General features: G+C 39.0%; 1 protein-coding gene across 4 annotated transcripts in view; it reads right to left on the reverse strand.

Moving 5' to 3' along the window:
• EPS15 (epidermal growth factor receptor pathway substrate 15) overlaps nucleotides 1-17137 on the reverse strand; it is a 67524-nt gene that overhangs the window by 8317 nt on the left and 42070 nt on the right. For all 4 annotated transcript variants that reach the window (XM_058808237.1, XM_058808239.1, XM_058808236.1 and 1 more), the window contains 8 exons: nucleotides 11894-11966; nucleotides 7177-7338; nucleotides 6518-6715; nucleotides 4473-4670; nucleotides 3838-3912; nucleotides 3412-3502; nucleotides 2119-2154; nucleotides 1148-1284 (listed from right to left, as the gene is read on the reverse strand). In XM_058808237.1, the coding sequence (XP_058664220.1) occupies nucleotides 1148-1284; nucleotides 2119-2154; nucleotides 3412-3502; nucleotides 3838-3912; nucleotides 4473-4670; nucleotides 6518-6715; nucleotides 7177-7338; nucleotides 11894-11966 (970 nt within the window). The remainder of the gene's footprint in view (nucleotides 1-1147; nucleotides 1285-2118; nucleotides 2155-3411; nucleotides 3503-3837; nucleotides 3913-4472; nucleotides 4671-6517; nucleotides 6716-7176; nucleotides 7339-11893; nucleotides 11967-17137) is intronic.

Below are 17137 nucleotides of genomic sequence, written 5' to 3' on the forward strand. Positions count from 1 at the left end.
ACCAAGAGCTGATTAGAACATCAAGACTTTGAAAAGGATAGTGTGCTGAGTACTACAAACTGTAGAAATCTAACTTTTTTTTTCCTGTGGTGTGTAACAGGACCTTGAGATCTGCACAATGTGCACACCATGGGCAAGGGCAGCACCACCACTGCCAGGTGCATTGATTTCTCACTCTTGGCTGCTGTGGGTCTATCCCAGGCACACTCTACAGCCACTTAACTTGCTTCTTAATCCACATGTATCTGAGCTTTATATATGTCTATGCATGTTTTATGTTTTACACAAAGCTGGAAGTGAGGCATGAACAGAAACAGCACTGAAAGGAAAGGAGATGGCAAAAGAATGGAGACAAAGCTAATGCATGAAGAATTTCAGCTGCTTAAATTGTTTGTCTATCAGCTTTAAATATTACATATCCAACAAGTTCTAGTCTATACCAGAGAGAGTTTTATGTCCAACTCTACCTTATTAAAGGCTCAAGAGTATTCAGTCACTGCTCATTTATAATGTGAGCTAAAAGCTGGACTGAAGGACTTCTGAAAGAGATACATTCAGTAGGCATCTCCACATTACAAGGGACCTTTGGTGATTCTTATTTAAAAAAACCAAATCACACCAAAACCTAAACATACACTTACAGAAAAATCTGACTTTTCTGAGGGGAAACCCCATATACCACATCAGATTTCAGATAAAATACAGCACATAGTTCTTGATCTTATAGCATGTGGAGGCAAAAATCAAGTGTCTGAGCATAACCTGGTGAGGTTGATCCTGACTTTCTTTCCATTTATTATGTTCCACCAACTAATAGAGTTGTTGGAGAGCTATAAAGCTTAACAGAGCTTAAGTCATTGTTAAATAATGACAGAGCTTAAGTCATTACTGTCAAATGCTCTTAGCTGTGGAGCAATGAAGATCCACAATTAAATATTTTAAAAATGTTTTTATTTTTACTTCTATTGCATCTGTGACTACTTCTGGAAAACAGGACACAAAAAGACAAGACAGAGCCGGGGGATCAGAGGTAACCTTTATATGATTTCTGAATATCAATTTTTTACAGCATGTCTAGATGTACAAAACAGGTAATTTTGTCCAAATCACAGAGAGAAAGCAGTAAAAGGTGTGACACCAGACTTACTGTGGTATTATTACTGTTGTCTGCAGAACTAAATGGATCAGTGCCAGCAGTCACAAAGGGGTCGGTGGAGGATTGTTTGAAGAAAGAGTCAGCTGCAAAAGGGTCTGAGCCTTTGAAGGGATCACCACCAAAGGGATCTGAAAAGTAAACATCTCCCTAATATTTCTGCTTGCTTTACTTAACTGTTATCTTAAAAACTAAACAATGTATCACCTTTTTTTCATACTGCTGCAAAGTGACACATTTAAGCCCGAGGACCTTTGAAGTAGGAAATTCGCCTGTGAATAATTTGTGTTCTGTGATTCAAAACATCAGACAAGGCAATGTTTTCTGCACATCATGGAAACAGCAGTTCCAGAATAATCTCAGCAAATAGGTTCTAAAACCAAGCCCCTAAAAATGAAGCATCTTACAAAACCTAATGCTCCTAAGGACTCTCCTGCCCTCCTCTCCTGCACTTCCCAAGCCCAATGGATGTTTCTTATTTGGCACTTGGTGCTCAACCCTATTTTACTATTGCTTTCCCACTGGTTATTTGGCTTTTTTGCCACCAGTAACTTCACTCAGGACAAAGCAAAAAATCCAATGACATTGCCTATACAGCTGATCTAAACAGAGACTTCCCACCTGTTCAATACTTGACTCTAAAGGAAGTTGGTATGTTAAGAGCCTTTAAAAGAGCACAATCCTACTACTTTGCAAATAAAACAGGCAGCAAGTGTTTGGGACCTTCACACACTTAAATCCCAGCTAAGGAACGTCCAACAAGAGCAAAATTCACTGGCAAAGGACTTCTCTTTTTAAGAGAGAAGCTTTTACACAAGTGGCCAGGTGCTAATGTCACATATATTATATCATGACTTTTTGTGGCATTTCCACCTACTTTTTTTCTCTGAAAGTGGTGACAATTTTCCCCACTAGTAAGAACCATTTAGAAAAACAAACACATTATAAGTTATAAAGTTACTTACCAATTTTTCCAAAAGGGTCATCTTTGAAGGGATCACCTATTCAAAAGAAAAGCAAATATTCATTAAAGAGCTTATTACCATCATGAAACACACAGAGAATCAGCCATCAGCTGCATTTCCGTTGGCTGTTGTCCACAAACCCCCACATTCTGCAGTATTACCACTGCAGTAATCCAGGCCAGCTACTGAGATGAGTCCCAGGTTTGTTTAATTGTCACACACACTGTGGATGGCAGCTCCTAAGTGCTCACTTCAGTACTGGATGCATGATCCCAGCTCATTTCTACTTTCTCATGTTCATCTGAGAGATACCCTGTCTCTTAGCTGGAGGTACCTACCCCTGAATATACTGAGTGCTCGAAGCCTAAAAGTTTGGTTCTTAACAGACAGACCTTTTCTCTTCTGAAAGGCCTTGTCATGTGCTGTAAGACTTCAATATAAACAAAAATCAAGCAGTATCTACACAGAAACATTCAAGCTGCTTTAAATTAGTTTAATTTATTCATAAAATATTTAATCTGCACTGACATTCTTTCAGAAGCCAAGTGATCTGAAACAAATTTAGTTTATTTTCCTTTCAATGCAATACAAGCTAAATTGATCAGACCATGTTGATCTGAAAGGGTGTAAAATCATATTAATGTGGCTGAAAACATCTGCTTCAGCAGTTAATTTAAAACAACTCCCCTTTCCCAATTGGTTCCATATAGGCAGATCATTCCTCCCATAAAAAATAAGAGCAGAGCAACATCATTCGTCAATGGCAAGTTCTTAAAATAAAGCCCAACACTTCCACAAGATGAACAGATGGTGCAGCTCCACATTACCTTGTTCTGAGAGCCAAACTCCCCAGAAGTAGGCCACAGCCATTCATTCTGAACCACCCACACCCTCCCCAGAGCAGAGCCCAGAGAACCCTCTGCTGACCTCTTTGTGCACTGGGGCTGTCAGTCAGATCAGTGACACCACAAGCCTGCCCACACCTTTACAGCCAAAATGCCACCAGGGCAGAGGCACGGAGGGGATGGGGAAGAGAAGTCCTCAGGAGGAGCAATGAGGGAAAGGAGACATTTTCAGAGCTCATGAGGAAGTCCAGCTGAAGGAAGGAGAAACACCCCAGAATTCTCATTTCTATCACTTCTATTTCTGTAATGCTATTGGCTTCAGGCTCCTGTCATCCACACATCCTCAGATTTATCCTATAAAGAGCAGTCTCAAGGTGAAGATGAGTCTGATGCATTCACACAAGATCTGTTTCTGCAAATAAGCACTTGGAGAGAAATATTTACTTACTGCCAACAAAAGGGTCAGACTGGAAGAACTCTAAGCTGGCTTCAGAAACTAGATCAGGCAAGGGATGAGACTCAGCATCAAATGGATCTTCCTGGGCAATGCAGACAGAGAGAAACATATTAAATTTTAAAGACTTGCAAGGATGGAAAACACTTATGTCACCTCCTGTTACCATTCAGTGGTTTCTTAAAGCTTAAGGCAGAGACAGCCAGAATTCTATATAATTCATCAATGGAGATCCAAAATATTGTTCAACAACCTGCCTGCTACACAAGATGAAATGTTTTCAAGACATCACACTAAATAAAACCAGTAGGAAGTGACAATTATTCCTCTATTGTTGTATGACTATCATGCAAGCCTGAAACAGTTTAACCAGGACTTTTTTAGGCTACTTTTTCCTCCCCCAAACCTGAATAAACTCACTTTTTTGGTAACAGTTGCAGCTGGGGTCTCTTTCTCTTCTCCTACAGAGACTGCTGTTTCAGGACTATTCCTTATCTGTACAAGGGTAAAAGCAATTCACCATAAATAAGTAAATGTAAAACTGCACAATAAAATTTGAAGTTTTAAATAAAATCACAGAATATACAAAAGCATATTTCAAGAGGTTCATACTTATTATAGCACATACTTTAGTGTTTCATAAACCCTGTAAAAGTTTAAAAAAAAATAAATCACGAATCTACTGAGACATAAGGACAAACATTTAAAGCAAGACAGTTTTAGATTTTCTATACTTTTCCTTATTCTGCTCTCATTGCAGCAAATGGAGACAGCTGCTCTCCTTTAATGTTAAGTCTGCTATTCAATTTATGATATTTTGCTTTGGAAATAAATACAGGAAAAAAAATGTTACTGCTACTTTGTAGGCAAACTAAAATTACCTCCTTTTCTGCTTATGAACTTTCAGAGATGTGGAAACACAGTACCTCAGAAAAACACTCTGAAATTTCAGTTGTGCAAATGTTTAAAAACATCATCAATCTTGGTACATTCTTAACTTATTCCAACTTCACAGCTGCAATGCATCGTGATCAAGCAGGCAAAACACTACTCACTGGAGACACACAGTTTGTTTGTTCCTCTTCTGCTACACTTTCCCTCTCAGCATTCTCATTAAGGTTTGCAGTTTCACTGCTGCTGTTGCTAAGACTAGAATGATCCACAGTTCCATTAACAAGTGTACTATGGGGCTGAGAGTGCCAGCTAAATTGGTTATTTTCCAGTTCTTTCAGCTCAAGAAGCTTTGTCTGCACCTGTAAACAGAAATAAACGTATTAGCATCAGTATGGCAGCACATGGAGGCCAGTATATTTCCTAAATATAAGGTGGGTGATATATGTCTGAAAATCTTATTTTCAAAAGCTAATATAATAAAAACCCATTCTGTCAATCAAAGGGTGAAATTTGAGAGATAAGTGAAAACTTATTTAGCAGAAGTGCAGACTGGTTGAAGAACACACCTTTTGCCAAGGAAGAAGAGACTGTGCCACTGGCAACACCAAGGTTTGTTGCTATTCAAACTCATCAGCAAAGTTGCAAAGGTTTCAGGGTTTTTTTGTTTGTTTAGTTTTGCTGGGGAGTTTTGGTTTCTTTTTTTTTTTCTTATTTTTATTTTGGACTGGGGTTTGTGTGTCTGTGTGTGTGGTTTGGGTTTTTTTCCTAGATTATGTATTTGCAATTTCCTTAAACTCAAAATAAAAAAGGCTTTATCAGAACTCTCATTTTCCAAGAAGGAACATTATGATTTCATTACCATCTCCCACATGACTTCTGAAGTCTACAAAAGCCAAGTCTATCTTCCTAAGCAGACACTTACATTCATCTGTTATTATTTCAGCAATATGATTAATGCAGTGCCTTACAGCAAACATTTACAACCAACCTGCCAGTTATGAAGCAATTACTGGATCTGGCAGGTTATGCAGAAGAATAAACCTAGTCCAGATATTTGGGTGCCTAAATCCCATTGAACCCTGCTAGGTCAGTGACCTAATAGAGTTATTGGGGTGTCAGCAAAGACACCACCAGGTGCCTTTCAAGTTAAGTGACCTCTCACCAGCCATTAGAAAATCTTGCCTAAAGCACCAAAGCACCTACTGTTCCTTATTTAGGAGTCAAGAGCAATAAAGTCAGAAGTACTGTTATAAAACCTAGTAAAATAATGTCTATAGTACAGTCAAGCATAACCACTTATATTATCAGTCTCAAATCTGTTCATGGCAAGCACTCCTTGCCATATAAAAACACTGTAGTGGTATAACCTTCTCTCCACCTGTGATGGAATGATGAAAAAATCCATTTGTTTACTTCTCAGCTTCTAAACTAAAAGCCGTATTTCAAAATTATGGATGTTGTAAGACTCGTTAGCAAGTTACAGATGTGAATTGTGTGAAATGACCAACCCTGAGGTCAGCCATTTCTAGGGTTTCAAAGGGAGGCTTTGCCTTTTGTTTTCAACCTGGTACCAGTGTGAGTGGCTAATACATAACACAGCTGGCAACAGGGAAGGGGAACCATGAGGAAAGGGTGTGCAAGCTCAGGCATCACCAAAGTTCTAACAAATCCCTGATTACAGAGAGGAACTGAAAGTGCTCATGCAACAGCAGCCACTTCAAAGCACAGGGATCTCTCCCTCTCAGGGTCTCATCTCAATCCAATTTCTTCTTCTATCCACCTCACTTTCCCACCTCAAAAATGCACTAAGTAAATGCTATCAGTAATTTTATACTGACATCACATCAATTAAAGAATAGTGAGGGCATGCCCCAGATCATGGAGGATGAAAACTTCAATAACTACTGGACACAGAGAATTTAAGTCTGCATCATCCATTTTTCATTCACTACATTATGACAAATTATTTATGGACTATAATAAATTAATCCCTTTGATTAATAAAAGACCATGAAGTATTTTGAGTGACTTAAGTCAGCCTCTAAAAATCCTAACAACTACTAGCACAGAACACATGTGTAAGTAACTAAAGACAAGAGCAAACAGTGAAGAAAAAAGGAAACAACGCCTTCCCCTTAAGGCAAACCACACTAAAGGTTTCCAGCTCAAAATATTTTTGGGGGGTGGGTCTTTCACACTGCCTTACTGAATTGATTTCCTGTTGTGAATCCTGCAGATGTTGCTGAAGAGGTCCCAGCTGTGCTTTCCCAGACTCTATGCAATGCTCAAGCTCTGCAGTTTCTTGCTGCAGGCGACTCAGCTCCTCTTGGGCTTTGGTCAGTTCATCTTCATAGGCTGAAATCTTTGATTCCTGGCTTGTTATTTCAGCCTTCAGCATGGCAATCTAAAGCATGAACAGTATTTCAAGTCAAAAAAAACAACCCCAAAACCCACAACCAAAAACCCACACATCCAAATACTATTATTTATGACCAGAAAAAGTAAAAAAAATCTCATAGCTATTGCAGAGGTTATAGATAATACCTGAATAAACAGTTAACTCTGTATTGGTCTCAATGAGAACAGAGTATTCTAGCTGTTCTTCTGACCAACACAGATATTTCTGCTTTAAACCTTATTTGTGTACAAGTAGATCTCAATATGTTTGTTGACAAACTGACACCAAATTAGGAACACTGAAGCAAGTGATGTATTTCCTATGCTCTGTTGGTCACAAAACCTTGACACTCAGGCTATTTATTCATTAAAGCTTTTTTCCTGCCCCAACAACTGGAACTTTGCAAGGCTGAGTTCTTCAAGACAAGGCATTTATGCTTCCCCAGGGCACTGGCCACCAGACCTTACCAAATGGGCCTCCTCTGCACACTTCTGCCTGATGTCATTAAGTTGTTCTTCCAACTTGGCCTTCTGCTCATCAAGATCATTAAGGGTTTCCTGTGCTTCCTGTTTCTGAGCTTGCAGCTTCTGCAGATTACTGCTCTCCCTCTTTACTTCATCCTGGAGATCCTGAAATAAAACACACAGCTTGACATTTGTTCCCTCTCTCCCTTTAACCACTGAATTCCACAGCACAAACTGCAGTGCTAACCCGGATTTCAAGGAATCAACAAATTATCTTCCAGAAGCCTGCATGGATACCAGACAAGCAAGTACTCTGAGATTCTAATTCAATGACATAAAAATAATCAGCTTGTTTGCCTTTGCTTTTCTTCAGTAAAACAAATCTCACTGAAGTGTTGAGATCATACATATGAACTGTATCCCTCACACAGAGGTCACGTTTTCATTCTGAATTTCAAAGTTGTCTTTATTCAGGTTGCTACAGTGTCTCTGCCCTGTGCTTTAGCACTGTGTTTTACTGAGTTTCTTATTAAGAACATGGACCTGTTGGAGTGAGCCCAGAGGGTCCATGAAAATGGTGAGAGGGCAGGAGCACTTCTGGGGTTGTTCACCCTGGAGAAGTGAAGGCTCCAGGGAGATCTTAAAGCCCTTCCAGGAATGAAAAGGAGCTCGCAAGAAAGTTGGAAATGGACTTTTTATCAGGACATGGAGTCACAGGACACTGGCAGAGGGCAGGTTTAGATGGGACATCAGCAAGCAATCCTTTGGTGTGAGGATGGGCAGACCCTGGCACAGGTTCCCAGAGAAGCTGTGCCTGCTCCATCTCTGGAAGTGTCCAAGGCCAGGCTGGGTGGGGCTTGGAGCAACCTGGGACAGTGGAAGGTGACCCTGCCCATGGCAGGGGGCTGGAATAAGATGGGCTTTGAGGCTCCTTCCAACCCAAAACATTCTGGGATTTTGTCATGACAGAAATCCTTTATTCTGCTCTTTCCCCCTTCAAAAACACAAGGCCAAAAATAGGAACTGCTTTTTGGAGCATGGTGAAAGACCATTAACCCAAATGCACTGCCTCCTAGGGCATTCCTGCTCATAATTTTGCAAGGATCAGCCAAAAACTTATTTTCTGTGCACCACTATAGGTAAAAAATGCAGATTTCACACACAACAATACGGAATCTTTTGATTTATGAAAGAGCAGCAAGTATGTGTCTCGTGTTTTAAGTAGCATCATAAAATAATTACTTAATTTCTGAGCAACAGGAATGGCTATACCTCAACAAGCTGCAGAGACAACACTGAAAAACATGTCAAGGAAAGAATTTAGGAAGAAGAAAGAATCGTCAAAGTCAGGAGGAAGAGATAATACAGGGAGATCAAAAAGGATTAATCCAAAAGGAGAAGTATTAGATGAAAAGAGAAGATTGCAGCCTTTCTGAGAAAATACAGCAATTTCAGGAAGAATCATCAACAACAGTAAAAAATGAACAGAGAGGAAAAAAAATTAGGGAGGATAAGAAAGCAAGCAGACATGAAATTTTGATTAGATCATACATTTGTGTGCTGCTCTAAGCTACAATCCTGCTCTCCTTTTCTAGGGGTGTTTTGTTTGGGTTCTTTTTGGTGAGGGAGACAGTTTATCCATGTGTTGTGTGCTAACACCTCCACATAAGGAGGACAAAAAGCCAGATAGGAATAGAAAGGCATATGATGCAGCAGTCAGATGCTGGGGAATTAGGTAACCTCAAGACAACTGGGGGGCTACCCAGAGATATATCACAGATGGTTTTACCTCAAAAATCAACCACAAAACCATGCAAAAAAACTCCCAAATCAAACCACAAAAAGCCCCCCACAAAACTCCCCCAAATCAAATCTGAATTTCAGTGAAGAGTGTGTCAGTATACAGCAGTCAGACTAGGAAAAATACTGGTTATTTCTAACCCAAGAGAGAAAAACCAGTGTGCACACAAAAAGCTCTCAGAGCAGCTACTGACTTGGATAATTGGGACACTCTTGATCCATTCATTTTCACATGGCTTTGAAAAGCAAGGATCAGCTGACAGTTAACAGAAGCAGTGGAGGAAAAAAGTAACAGCTTAAAGAGACTTCAGCCTCCTTTCTCCTAGAGGAAGCAAGAATTCACATCCACACAAGCTAAATATAGATCATCTCCACTTTTGTCTGTCCTAGGCACAGCAGTAGAGAAGCACTGAAGAGACCTAACTAAGCTTGATGGCTGCCAGAAGAGAAAAGAAGGAAAAAAACCCAACCAAACCCAAAACCTGTGGTAGTTTTTGTTCACACATGCACCTAACCTCTCCAGCATTAAAGGCTGCAGTAGATACAACACACAAAACTGGCTATCATACTCAAAGATGCCTCTTCATGAATTAAACCAGGCTCCAATTAAGCTTCAATTTCAAAGAACACCCTTCAGCATGGAAGCAGCATCTTAATGATCAAGCACTGAATGAGATTTTAAATGAAAACCCCTAAGATACTTGAGGTGTTACAAAGTGACATTTTGATGGTAACAATAATCCTTGTATTAGATTTCTGATCATTGTAACTCTTTATGCCAATAAAGTGTAGGATAAGGAAAGTTTAGGAATCCATATTTCCATGGACAATGGATTTAATAGCTTGCCAGTCTGTCCTTCCCAACACAATTCATGTGCTAGAAAATATCAAGCCTGCAAGAGGACAGAAAAGTAGAACTTCACTGATTTTCTAATGGCATTGGTGCACTGCAATAGAGAAAAAGAAAATCCAATTCTGAGGGATACTCAGTGCATGTGACTTTGAGGAAAAGACCCTTTAGTCTCTGCTACTGAAGAGCTGATATTTTAACAAGCACATTAAACCCCATCTATATGCTACATCTTCCTTACAACTCTTTTTCCGCCTTTGCTTTTTAGTACCTATTTACACAGTTTAGAAGAAAAAACTGTCATTCTTTCCCTTCAGCTATACAAATCAGCTTGATTGATCACTGACCATGGCTATATTTGAGATTACAAACAGATCTGTGGAAGGAATTCTGGTATCAGAAACCCTGAAGTGTCATGCCACAAAACCAGCTTGAAACAAGGAGGCAGGTTAGAGCAAACTGGCTCTTTGGTAGACCATCTTTAGAAATGTCCTCATTAGAATAAAACCAGGAGAAAAATGCATGAGGCAAAGATATCCTTAATCTGTTCTATTATTCTCTGGAGTTCTAGAAAGTTTGTTGAAACATGCAGGTCCTTCACCAGCCAGGAATAAGAAAAGATAAAGGGCCAGCAGATTAAATAAATGCTGCAGCCATTTCCTGTTTGATCCTGGAGGTTTCTCCTTTTTCTGACAAGCCCATAATAGATTGCTCCTTCTGTGCAGACTGACAGAACTCTGTAACCATATTTAGAAATAGCCTGTGTGACCACTAACAGGTCAAAGACCTGAGACAGCTGCTCCCAGCAGCACTGCTCAGGATGCAGAGACTCAGGGGATTCTGTGATGCTGCTGCCTGTCAAACACACATGGATGACACCAGAACATTCAAGGTAAGGTTTTTATCAAGCTTACAAACCTTTTGTGCAAAGGCACCAGAAAACTCAACCCTCACATGAGCCAACACAGATCCCAGAAGACACCAACAAAATAATCCTGTGTGCAAAGCCAGGAATAGCCCTGAGAATTGTGAGAACAGTGGGAAAGGGAAATCTGCAGGGTGGGGAGGGGAATGACCGTGGAGCTCAGGCATGGGCAACTTCCACACGCATTCCTGCAGCTGCTGGAGCTGCTGCCAGCACGACCAACAGGCCAGCATCTGATCATCTCCTCAAAGGTCACACTGGTAATTATCATCCACACTCCAAGGATATTAAATAACCCTGCACAAAATTCACAACTCTTGTAACACATTAGCTCCTTTACAGCCCCACCGAAATTGAAATGCTGAAATCATGCATTATTTGCTCTTGAGTAAAGATTATGGAAAATGATAGATTCTTAAAATAAATTTAGAAATAAATATAAATGGTCAGATATCACATTGAAGATTTTGTTTTTAAACAGCAACTGAGAATTTAACTGAAATATTGCTTTGCAATATTTAATTCAGAGCTTGGCTTGTCTGTCAGCACTCTAAACACAGATGCTGACTGCATAATTTTAACATCTGCAAGACACTTGCAAATTTAGATTTTCAGATATTCAAGAAATTCAATATCATCCTTTCAAATAAAAATCAACAGATTCTTTAGAAAATTAACTAATATTAGGCAAAATTAATTTAAGGCAACATTTCTCCCTAGCTGGTAATTACTGTGCCTCTTAAGAAGCAGCCCGATACACAAGCCCTTTTAATTCAGCCATTTAAGTTTATTAATTAATTTACACTGTTACAGTGTCCTCTTTAGTTTTAATTACACAGTAGATAATCTTGCTTAAAAAAAAAAAAGGAAAGAAAAATCTGGTATTTGTAATATTTTTCATTTTAAACTCCAAGCATGCCATATATCCTATAGGAGCTAGCACATTTATATAAATATACACACCCACACAAACCCAAAATTATATAGAAAATACACTTCAAAGTACATTATTTTTCTTAGCTACCAATTTTTCTTATTTTTACTGGATAAGTGGCGTGATCTAAAGACTTAGTAATCTCACTGTCATTAAAACAGCACATGGTGCAATATCAGATGTCTGAACAAAAATTTGGTGGTTTATTTACCTGGACCTCACTTGTCCTCTGTTTGATGGCATCTTCTTTCTCCTTCAGATCTTGCTCTACATTATTCTTTTCCCTGGAAGACCAGCAAACAATGCAAGAATACTTAAGAACATCAGCTACAGCAGGTACCGTTATCCAGCCCCCTAAGCCTGTATCTCTCTTTAAATACATAGTGAAACATGAAACAAAAAAGATGTGAGGGATTTCTGCTTTCCAAATGATTTACAAGACAGAAGCCCACAGAAGTGTTCTGCATAAACTCCCCTGTCTTTCCACCAACTGCACTCCAGTGATAAGAATGGCTCAAAAATGGAAGGGGGCGGGCGGCAGAAATCAATGAAATACTGTCTCCAGTGATCTCACTGTTGCTATGGAGCACTTGTCTAATGAAAACTGCTAGGAAAAGTGGGAGGGATTGCATCAGATTCCATCTATTAACCCCTGCAAACACAGCCATGCCCGTGCTCCCAGCAGCCAGGGAACACTGCCACAGGCCAGCAGAGCCCATGGATGCCCTTGGCCTGTCAGATTTTGGATTTGTCTGTTGGGAGGCTCAGGCAGGAGCAGGGAGGTTGGCTTGGCTTGCTGGAATCACGATCTGCTCAGACACTCCACACAGAGTGATCTGCTGTGTCATGTCAAGGCTGCCTCTACAGACATTATTCAAGTTTAAGTGACTGCTGATGACAGGGGAATTATCATCAATAAATTCTCATCAGTCAGACACAACAATAGCTTTAAGAAAGGGAACAAACCCATACAACTGAGACGTGTTACTGTTATTAAAAAATCATGAGTGTTTCTCTCTAGACAGCATATGGAATCTTTTCTCCTTACATAGATGCAGGAAAACATTAAGCATTACAGTTTTTACACAATCTTCTGTAGATATTTGCTTTCATAAGGATTTTGTTAATAAACCAACACACACACTGAAGTTAGAATATGAACAATAAACCTAACATTTCTAAATGAAACACCATAGTGAAAAGCTATTAGATTGTATTACTGGTATAAACTGACATTACAAAACTTCATATTTTAATTGCAACAGATTGTTAATCAATCTAAAACTATTTATTAGTTTAATTTAATACAGAAGAAAGCATTTCTGTGTTGAAGTAAAGCAGGCCTACTCTAAGCTCTTTACTCAAGCTGAGAAAGTTTTACATTACTGCTAAACCACACACAGTGGAAAATACAAAGAACCCAGATATTGGATCTTAAATGAGTATTTGCTCTGACAAGTAATTACTATAGCTTATACTCTGCTATTATTTTTCTCATTATCTGATTAAAGAGGAACTTCCTGATTATGCCCAAAGGGGAAATTTAAATGGAAGGAAAAGGAAAGATGTGGGAAGAGGAACTTTGAAGCTCAAGGCTATTTATTCTGTTAAGTGCGATCCTTCAAAATAAAGGATCACACTTCCACAAAATTAATAAAAGAACTTTCATAAAATTCATAAAATTCCTCACTTTCCATTCATAAGAAACTGGAAATCCTAAAAAAAAATCTTTACCTTTTCAATCAAAGCTACAGCACACTCCTCTAGCTCAACAGCATCTGTAGCATAGTTGTACTTAGCTATTTAAAGCATTGCAACACAGGCTTGAAACAAACTCTGTTGCTTTGGCTTCCATAACTTCCCATGAACAAAGGTTGCAATAAAGCAATTCTACAGATCCATGTACAAATCAGGCTGAAAAATACCTTCAAGCCCTCAAACACCCATCAAGCACAGCCAACATTCATATATTGTCTTCCTGATTGATGATAAAAAAGAGTAGAAAAATGAATACTTGTTATTTTTCCTGCTGGGGTGGGAAAAATGAGCAAGAAATAGAACTGCAAGCAGGTGTGTTTGGTTAATATACAGCATTTCTACATTACTGTCACTGATGTGCCTGAGACTGTCAGAGATGCAGATCACTTCCTTTGTATTACAGCACAAGCCAGGTACCTAAATCCTTGCAATCTGGACTAAGCAACAGGATACAACACCCACCCACTGGCACTTCCATGATCCAAATCAGAGCACAAACAACGAATTGGAAAGAATCAAGTGAAAGAAGTATTGTCAGGCAGAACAAGAAAAGCTTAGGCAGCAGTCTCAGGCAAAGGAAAACAATCTGAGTGCATATAGTCTGCACATAACACATCCCATCCTCCCCCCAGAAATGCCTCTTTGTTTCAAAGAAAAGACAACACAGAACTACTTAATTCATTAATTCTTCTGAATACCTTCATTTCTTTTACAAACTAACTGCTATGCCCCTTTAGGAATGTTCAGCAACTGAAAGAACCAAAAACAAGGAACAAAATTGATTTGTTGGATATGACAGATTTCCTGGATCATCAAGTCCCTTACTATATCCAAAAAGCAACTCCAAAAGAACTGTGGTCTTGCCAACAAAGGACACTTGTAAGCAATTCAAGCCAATTTTTGAAAGCAATACAATTTCCCTATGCATTTTAATAGCAGTCAGGTTGGGAGAACCTCATATCAAATAAATTAAAAGCAATGAGTAATTGATGGTTTCTCCCATCCAGATGCTTCATGATTTACCAAAACCCTAAATTTAATACTAATTTGTGAATGGAGTCATTTATAAATAGGAGCCAGCACACTGCAAATATCTGTCATAGCTGAGAATGCAAAGTCCCTTTGTCAGCAGAGGTGTTCAAGCCAAACGTTCAACCCATGCCAGGCTGAATCACCTTAGATACAAAAGCAAAAAAATCATAGTTCTTTCCCATAATAAGATGATGACTACTCACAGAGCTGGTAGTATTATCTACACTCATAGCTGCCCAATATTTCTTATTTTCACATACATCTGTAGTTGTGGGAATTCCTAATGTAGTAATACTTCAGTTTGGAAATGCTGGAAAAAATGCCAAGGGTTTGCCTTGTTTCTTCTAACACTTGTTACTCACAACCTCTTCTGTTGCAACAGCTCAGTTTCTTCCAAACCAGAGGCTGAGAAGAAATTATCTATCCTACATTAAAGTTTTTAGCTAAGGTGATGTAGATCTCTGAAATTTGAAACAAAAGTTTGATGCAAGTGTATGGCAGGGAGAGATTGTCCTGTTTTTCTGGGGGATGTTTTGCTCTTTCATTGCTGTTGAGAGACCAACTCACCAGCTTTATGGTCCTTTTAACCTGATTTATACTTCAAGACAATTTAAATGCTGCTATCCAGCATATGTGAAGGATGACATCTCTGGTGAGATATCCCAAGTTAAGCTCAGCCACTCCTCTGCTTAGAGAGGAATGGAGTGTCAGTAAAGCTTGAAGAAATTCCATGAATTTGTGGGCCATCACTAACTTTGAAAGCAAGAAAACAAAGCTGGGTTTGTTGGGAAAGAAAAAGGTTTTATGGCTTGAAAAAGAATGGTCCAGCCTCCCACCATGTTGATCAAGAAAAGCTTCAAGCAGCTTTCTAAAAATACAGTGCCACTGAAACAGAATTTAGAGACAGCAGTGCTAACAGGCTCAAAATGCTGCAGGTTCCACAATGTCCAGAGGCAAATCATTCCCCCACCAGAGGGGTATTGTCCTCCCTAAGAAGTGTTCTGCATTTTATTCTTCATCTGACCCTCAACCTCCACCTTCCTTACACTGTGTTTATCAAATTAACATTAACAAAGCTATTGGCCACCAGACCTCTTTCCCACACAAACTGTTGAGCCACAAAGACACCACCTCTGTATTCTTTGCTCAGTGTCTCCAAAAGCTGTTCTGCACACACTGTCATTCTTTTGGCCATTTCCTCTCCTGCCCTTTTTTTTTTTTGTGTTTTTTTTTTGAAGTGCACTTCAAAAATAGATTCAAATTTTATTACTGCGTCTCAAAAATGCAGCTCTTGGACACTTCTCAATGGAATCAGAGACTGGATTTCTTATATATTGAGTCCAACAGCTGAACAATCTACCTTACTTAATAATGAACAAAAAGAACTTCAGTTTAAATTACATTTTTATATGACAACTATCAAGTCTGGAAGTGTACTTCACCAGTTGTAATAGAAATGTGAATTCACCAAAGACTGAAGCACATTGTTAATCCCATCTGTTCTGAACCTCTGAATCATATCAAAGTAAATTTCCCCTTTCTAAAAACAAATACACACTAAGAGTTGCCTCTACCCTATCTTCAACAATCAAGTATCATTAAATTTAAAATAATTGTCAATGTATATTTGCCCCTCAAGGAATGGAAGTAGTGACTTTTTCAGGTTCCTTCATACCTCACAGTAAGAAAAGAAAACCAGACACAAACAGTCTGGCTTGCATGTTAGGCTGCAAGCCCTCCTACAGAAAACCAACTTCATCTAAAAGTCTATGTCAGCCAACAATTTATTTCCTTCTAAAATACCAACAGTAAATACACACAGTTGCAAATCCTATTTCAGGTTAATAAATGTGAGTGTCCAAAAATGGAATTAATATAACCTGAAGAACAGTGGAGGCAGGGAAGAGAGAAGCAAGGAGGCAGTGGGAGTAATAAGAGAGAATAAGCAAGTGAAATGAAAAAATATTTATGCATTTAGGAAACAGATTGTGCTCTGACACACTGCCAAGTTAAATCATTCCCACAAGTGACATGAATTAGAGAGGCAGATTTCATCATGACAAAGCACCCGCACTTAAAAAATAAGAAAATTTACTGTTCTTAATAGAATTTTCAGTGGATTTATGATAGTAACAAGAAAAACACTGAAGAAAAATACTTGCTGTCTCAAGAGCATTACCAAGACTATAGAAAATATATGAATTTGATTTTCTTAGTCACTTGAAGTCATCTTAATTACCTTAGAAATAATTAATGGAATCCAAGAGTCTGCAGACATCAAAACAATTTTTCTCAGTCCAGCAGTTTATTTTATTACACAAGAGCAGCATCCCCATCTGTACCCCCATCAAAACCCTAGCAGAGGTCCATGCACAGTCATCTTCCCACTCCCTATCCTGCATTCTTACTGATCTTTTCCATCTCACTTCCTTACTGCCACCAAAAACAAGTCCTTGGAATGCCCTCTACAAATAAAAGAACATTTATACACGGTTCCAGCATCCTAAAGATTTGCTCCACTCACATCTGCCAATAAAGATGAACAATGGAGAATATTCCCATGTCAGGTTGCTGACCCACAGCTCTGTGAAACACAACCTGAGGGCACAAGGGACAGACCCTTCCCAGTCCTGCTGTCACTGAGGGCACTCATGGGAGTGAACAG

Source organism: Ammospiza caudacuta, chromosome 7 (genome assembly GCF_027887145.1).
Source record: "Ammospiza caudacuta isolate bAmmCau1 chromosome 7, bAmmCau1.pri, whole genome shotgun sequence".
NCBI lineage: Eukaryota > Metazoa > Chordata > Aves > Passeriformes > Passerellidae > Ammospiza > Ammospiza caudacuta.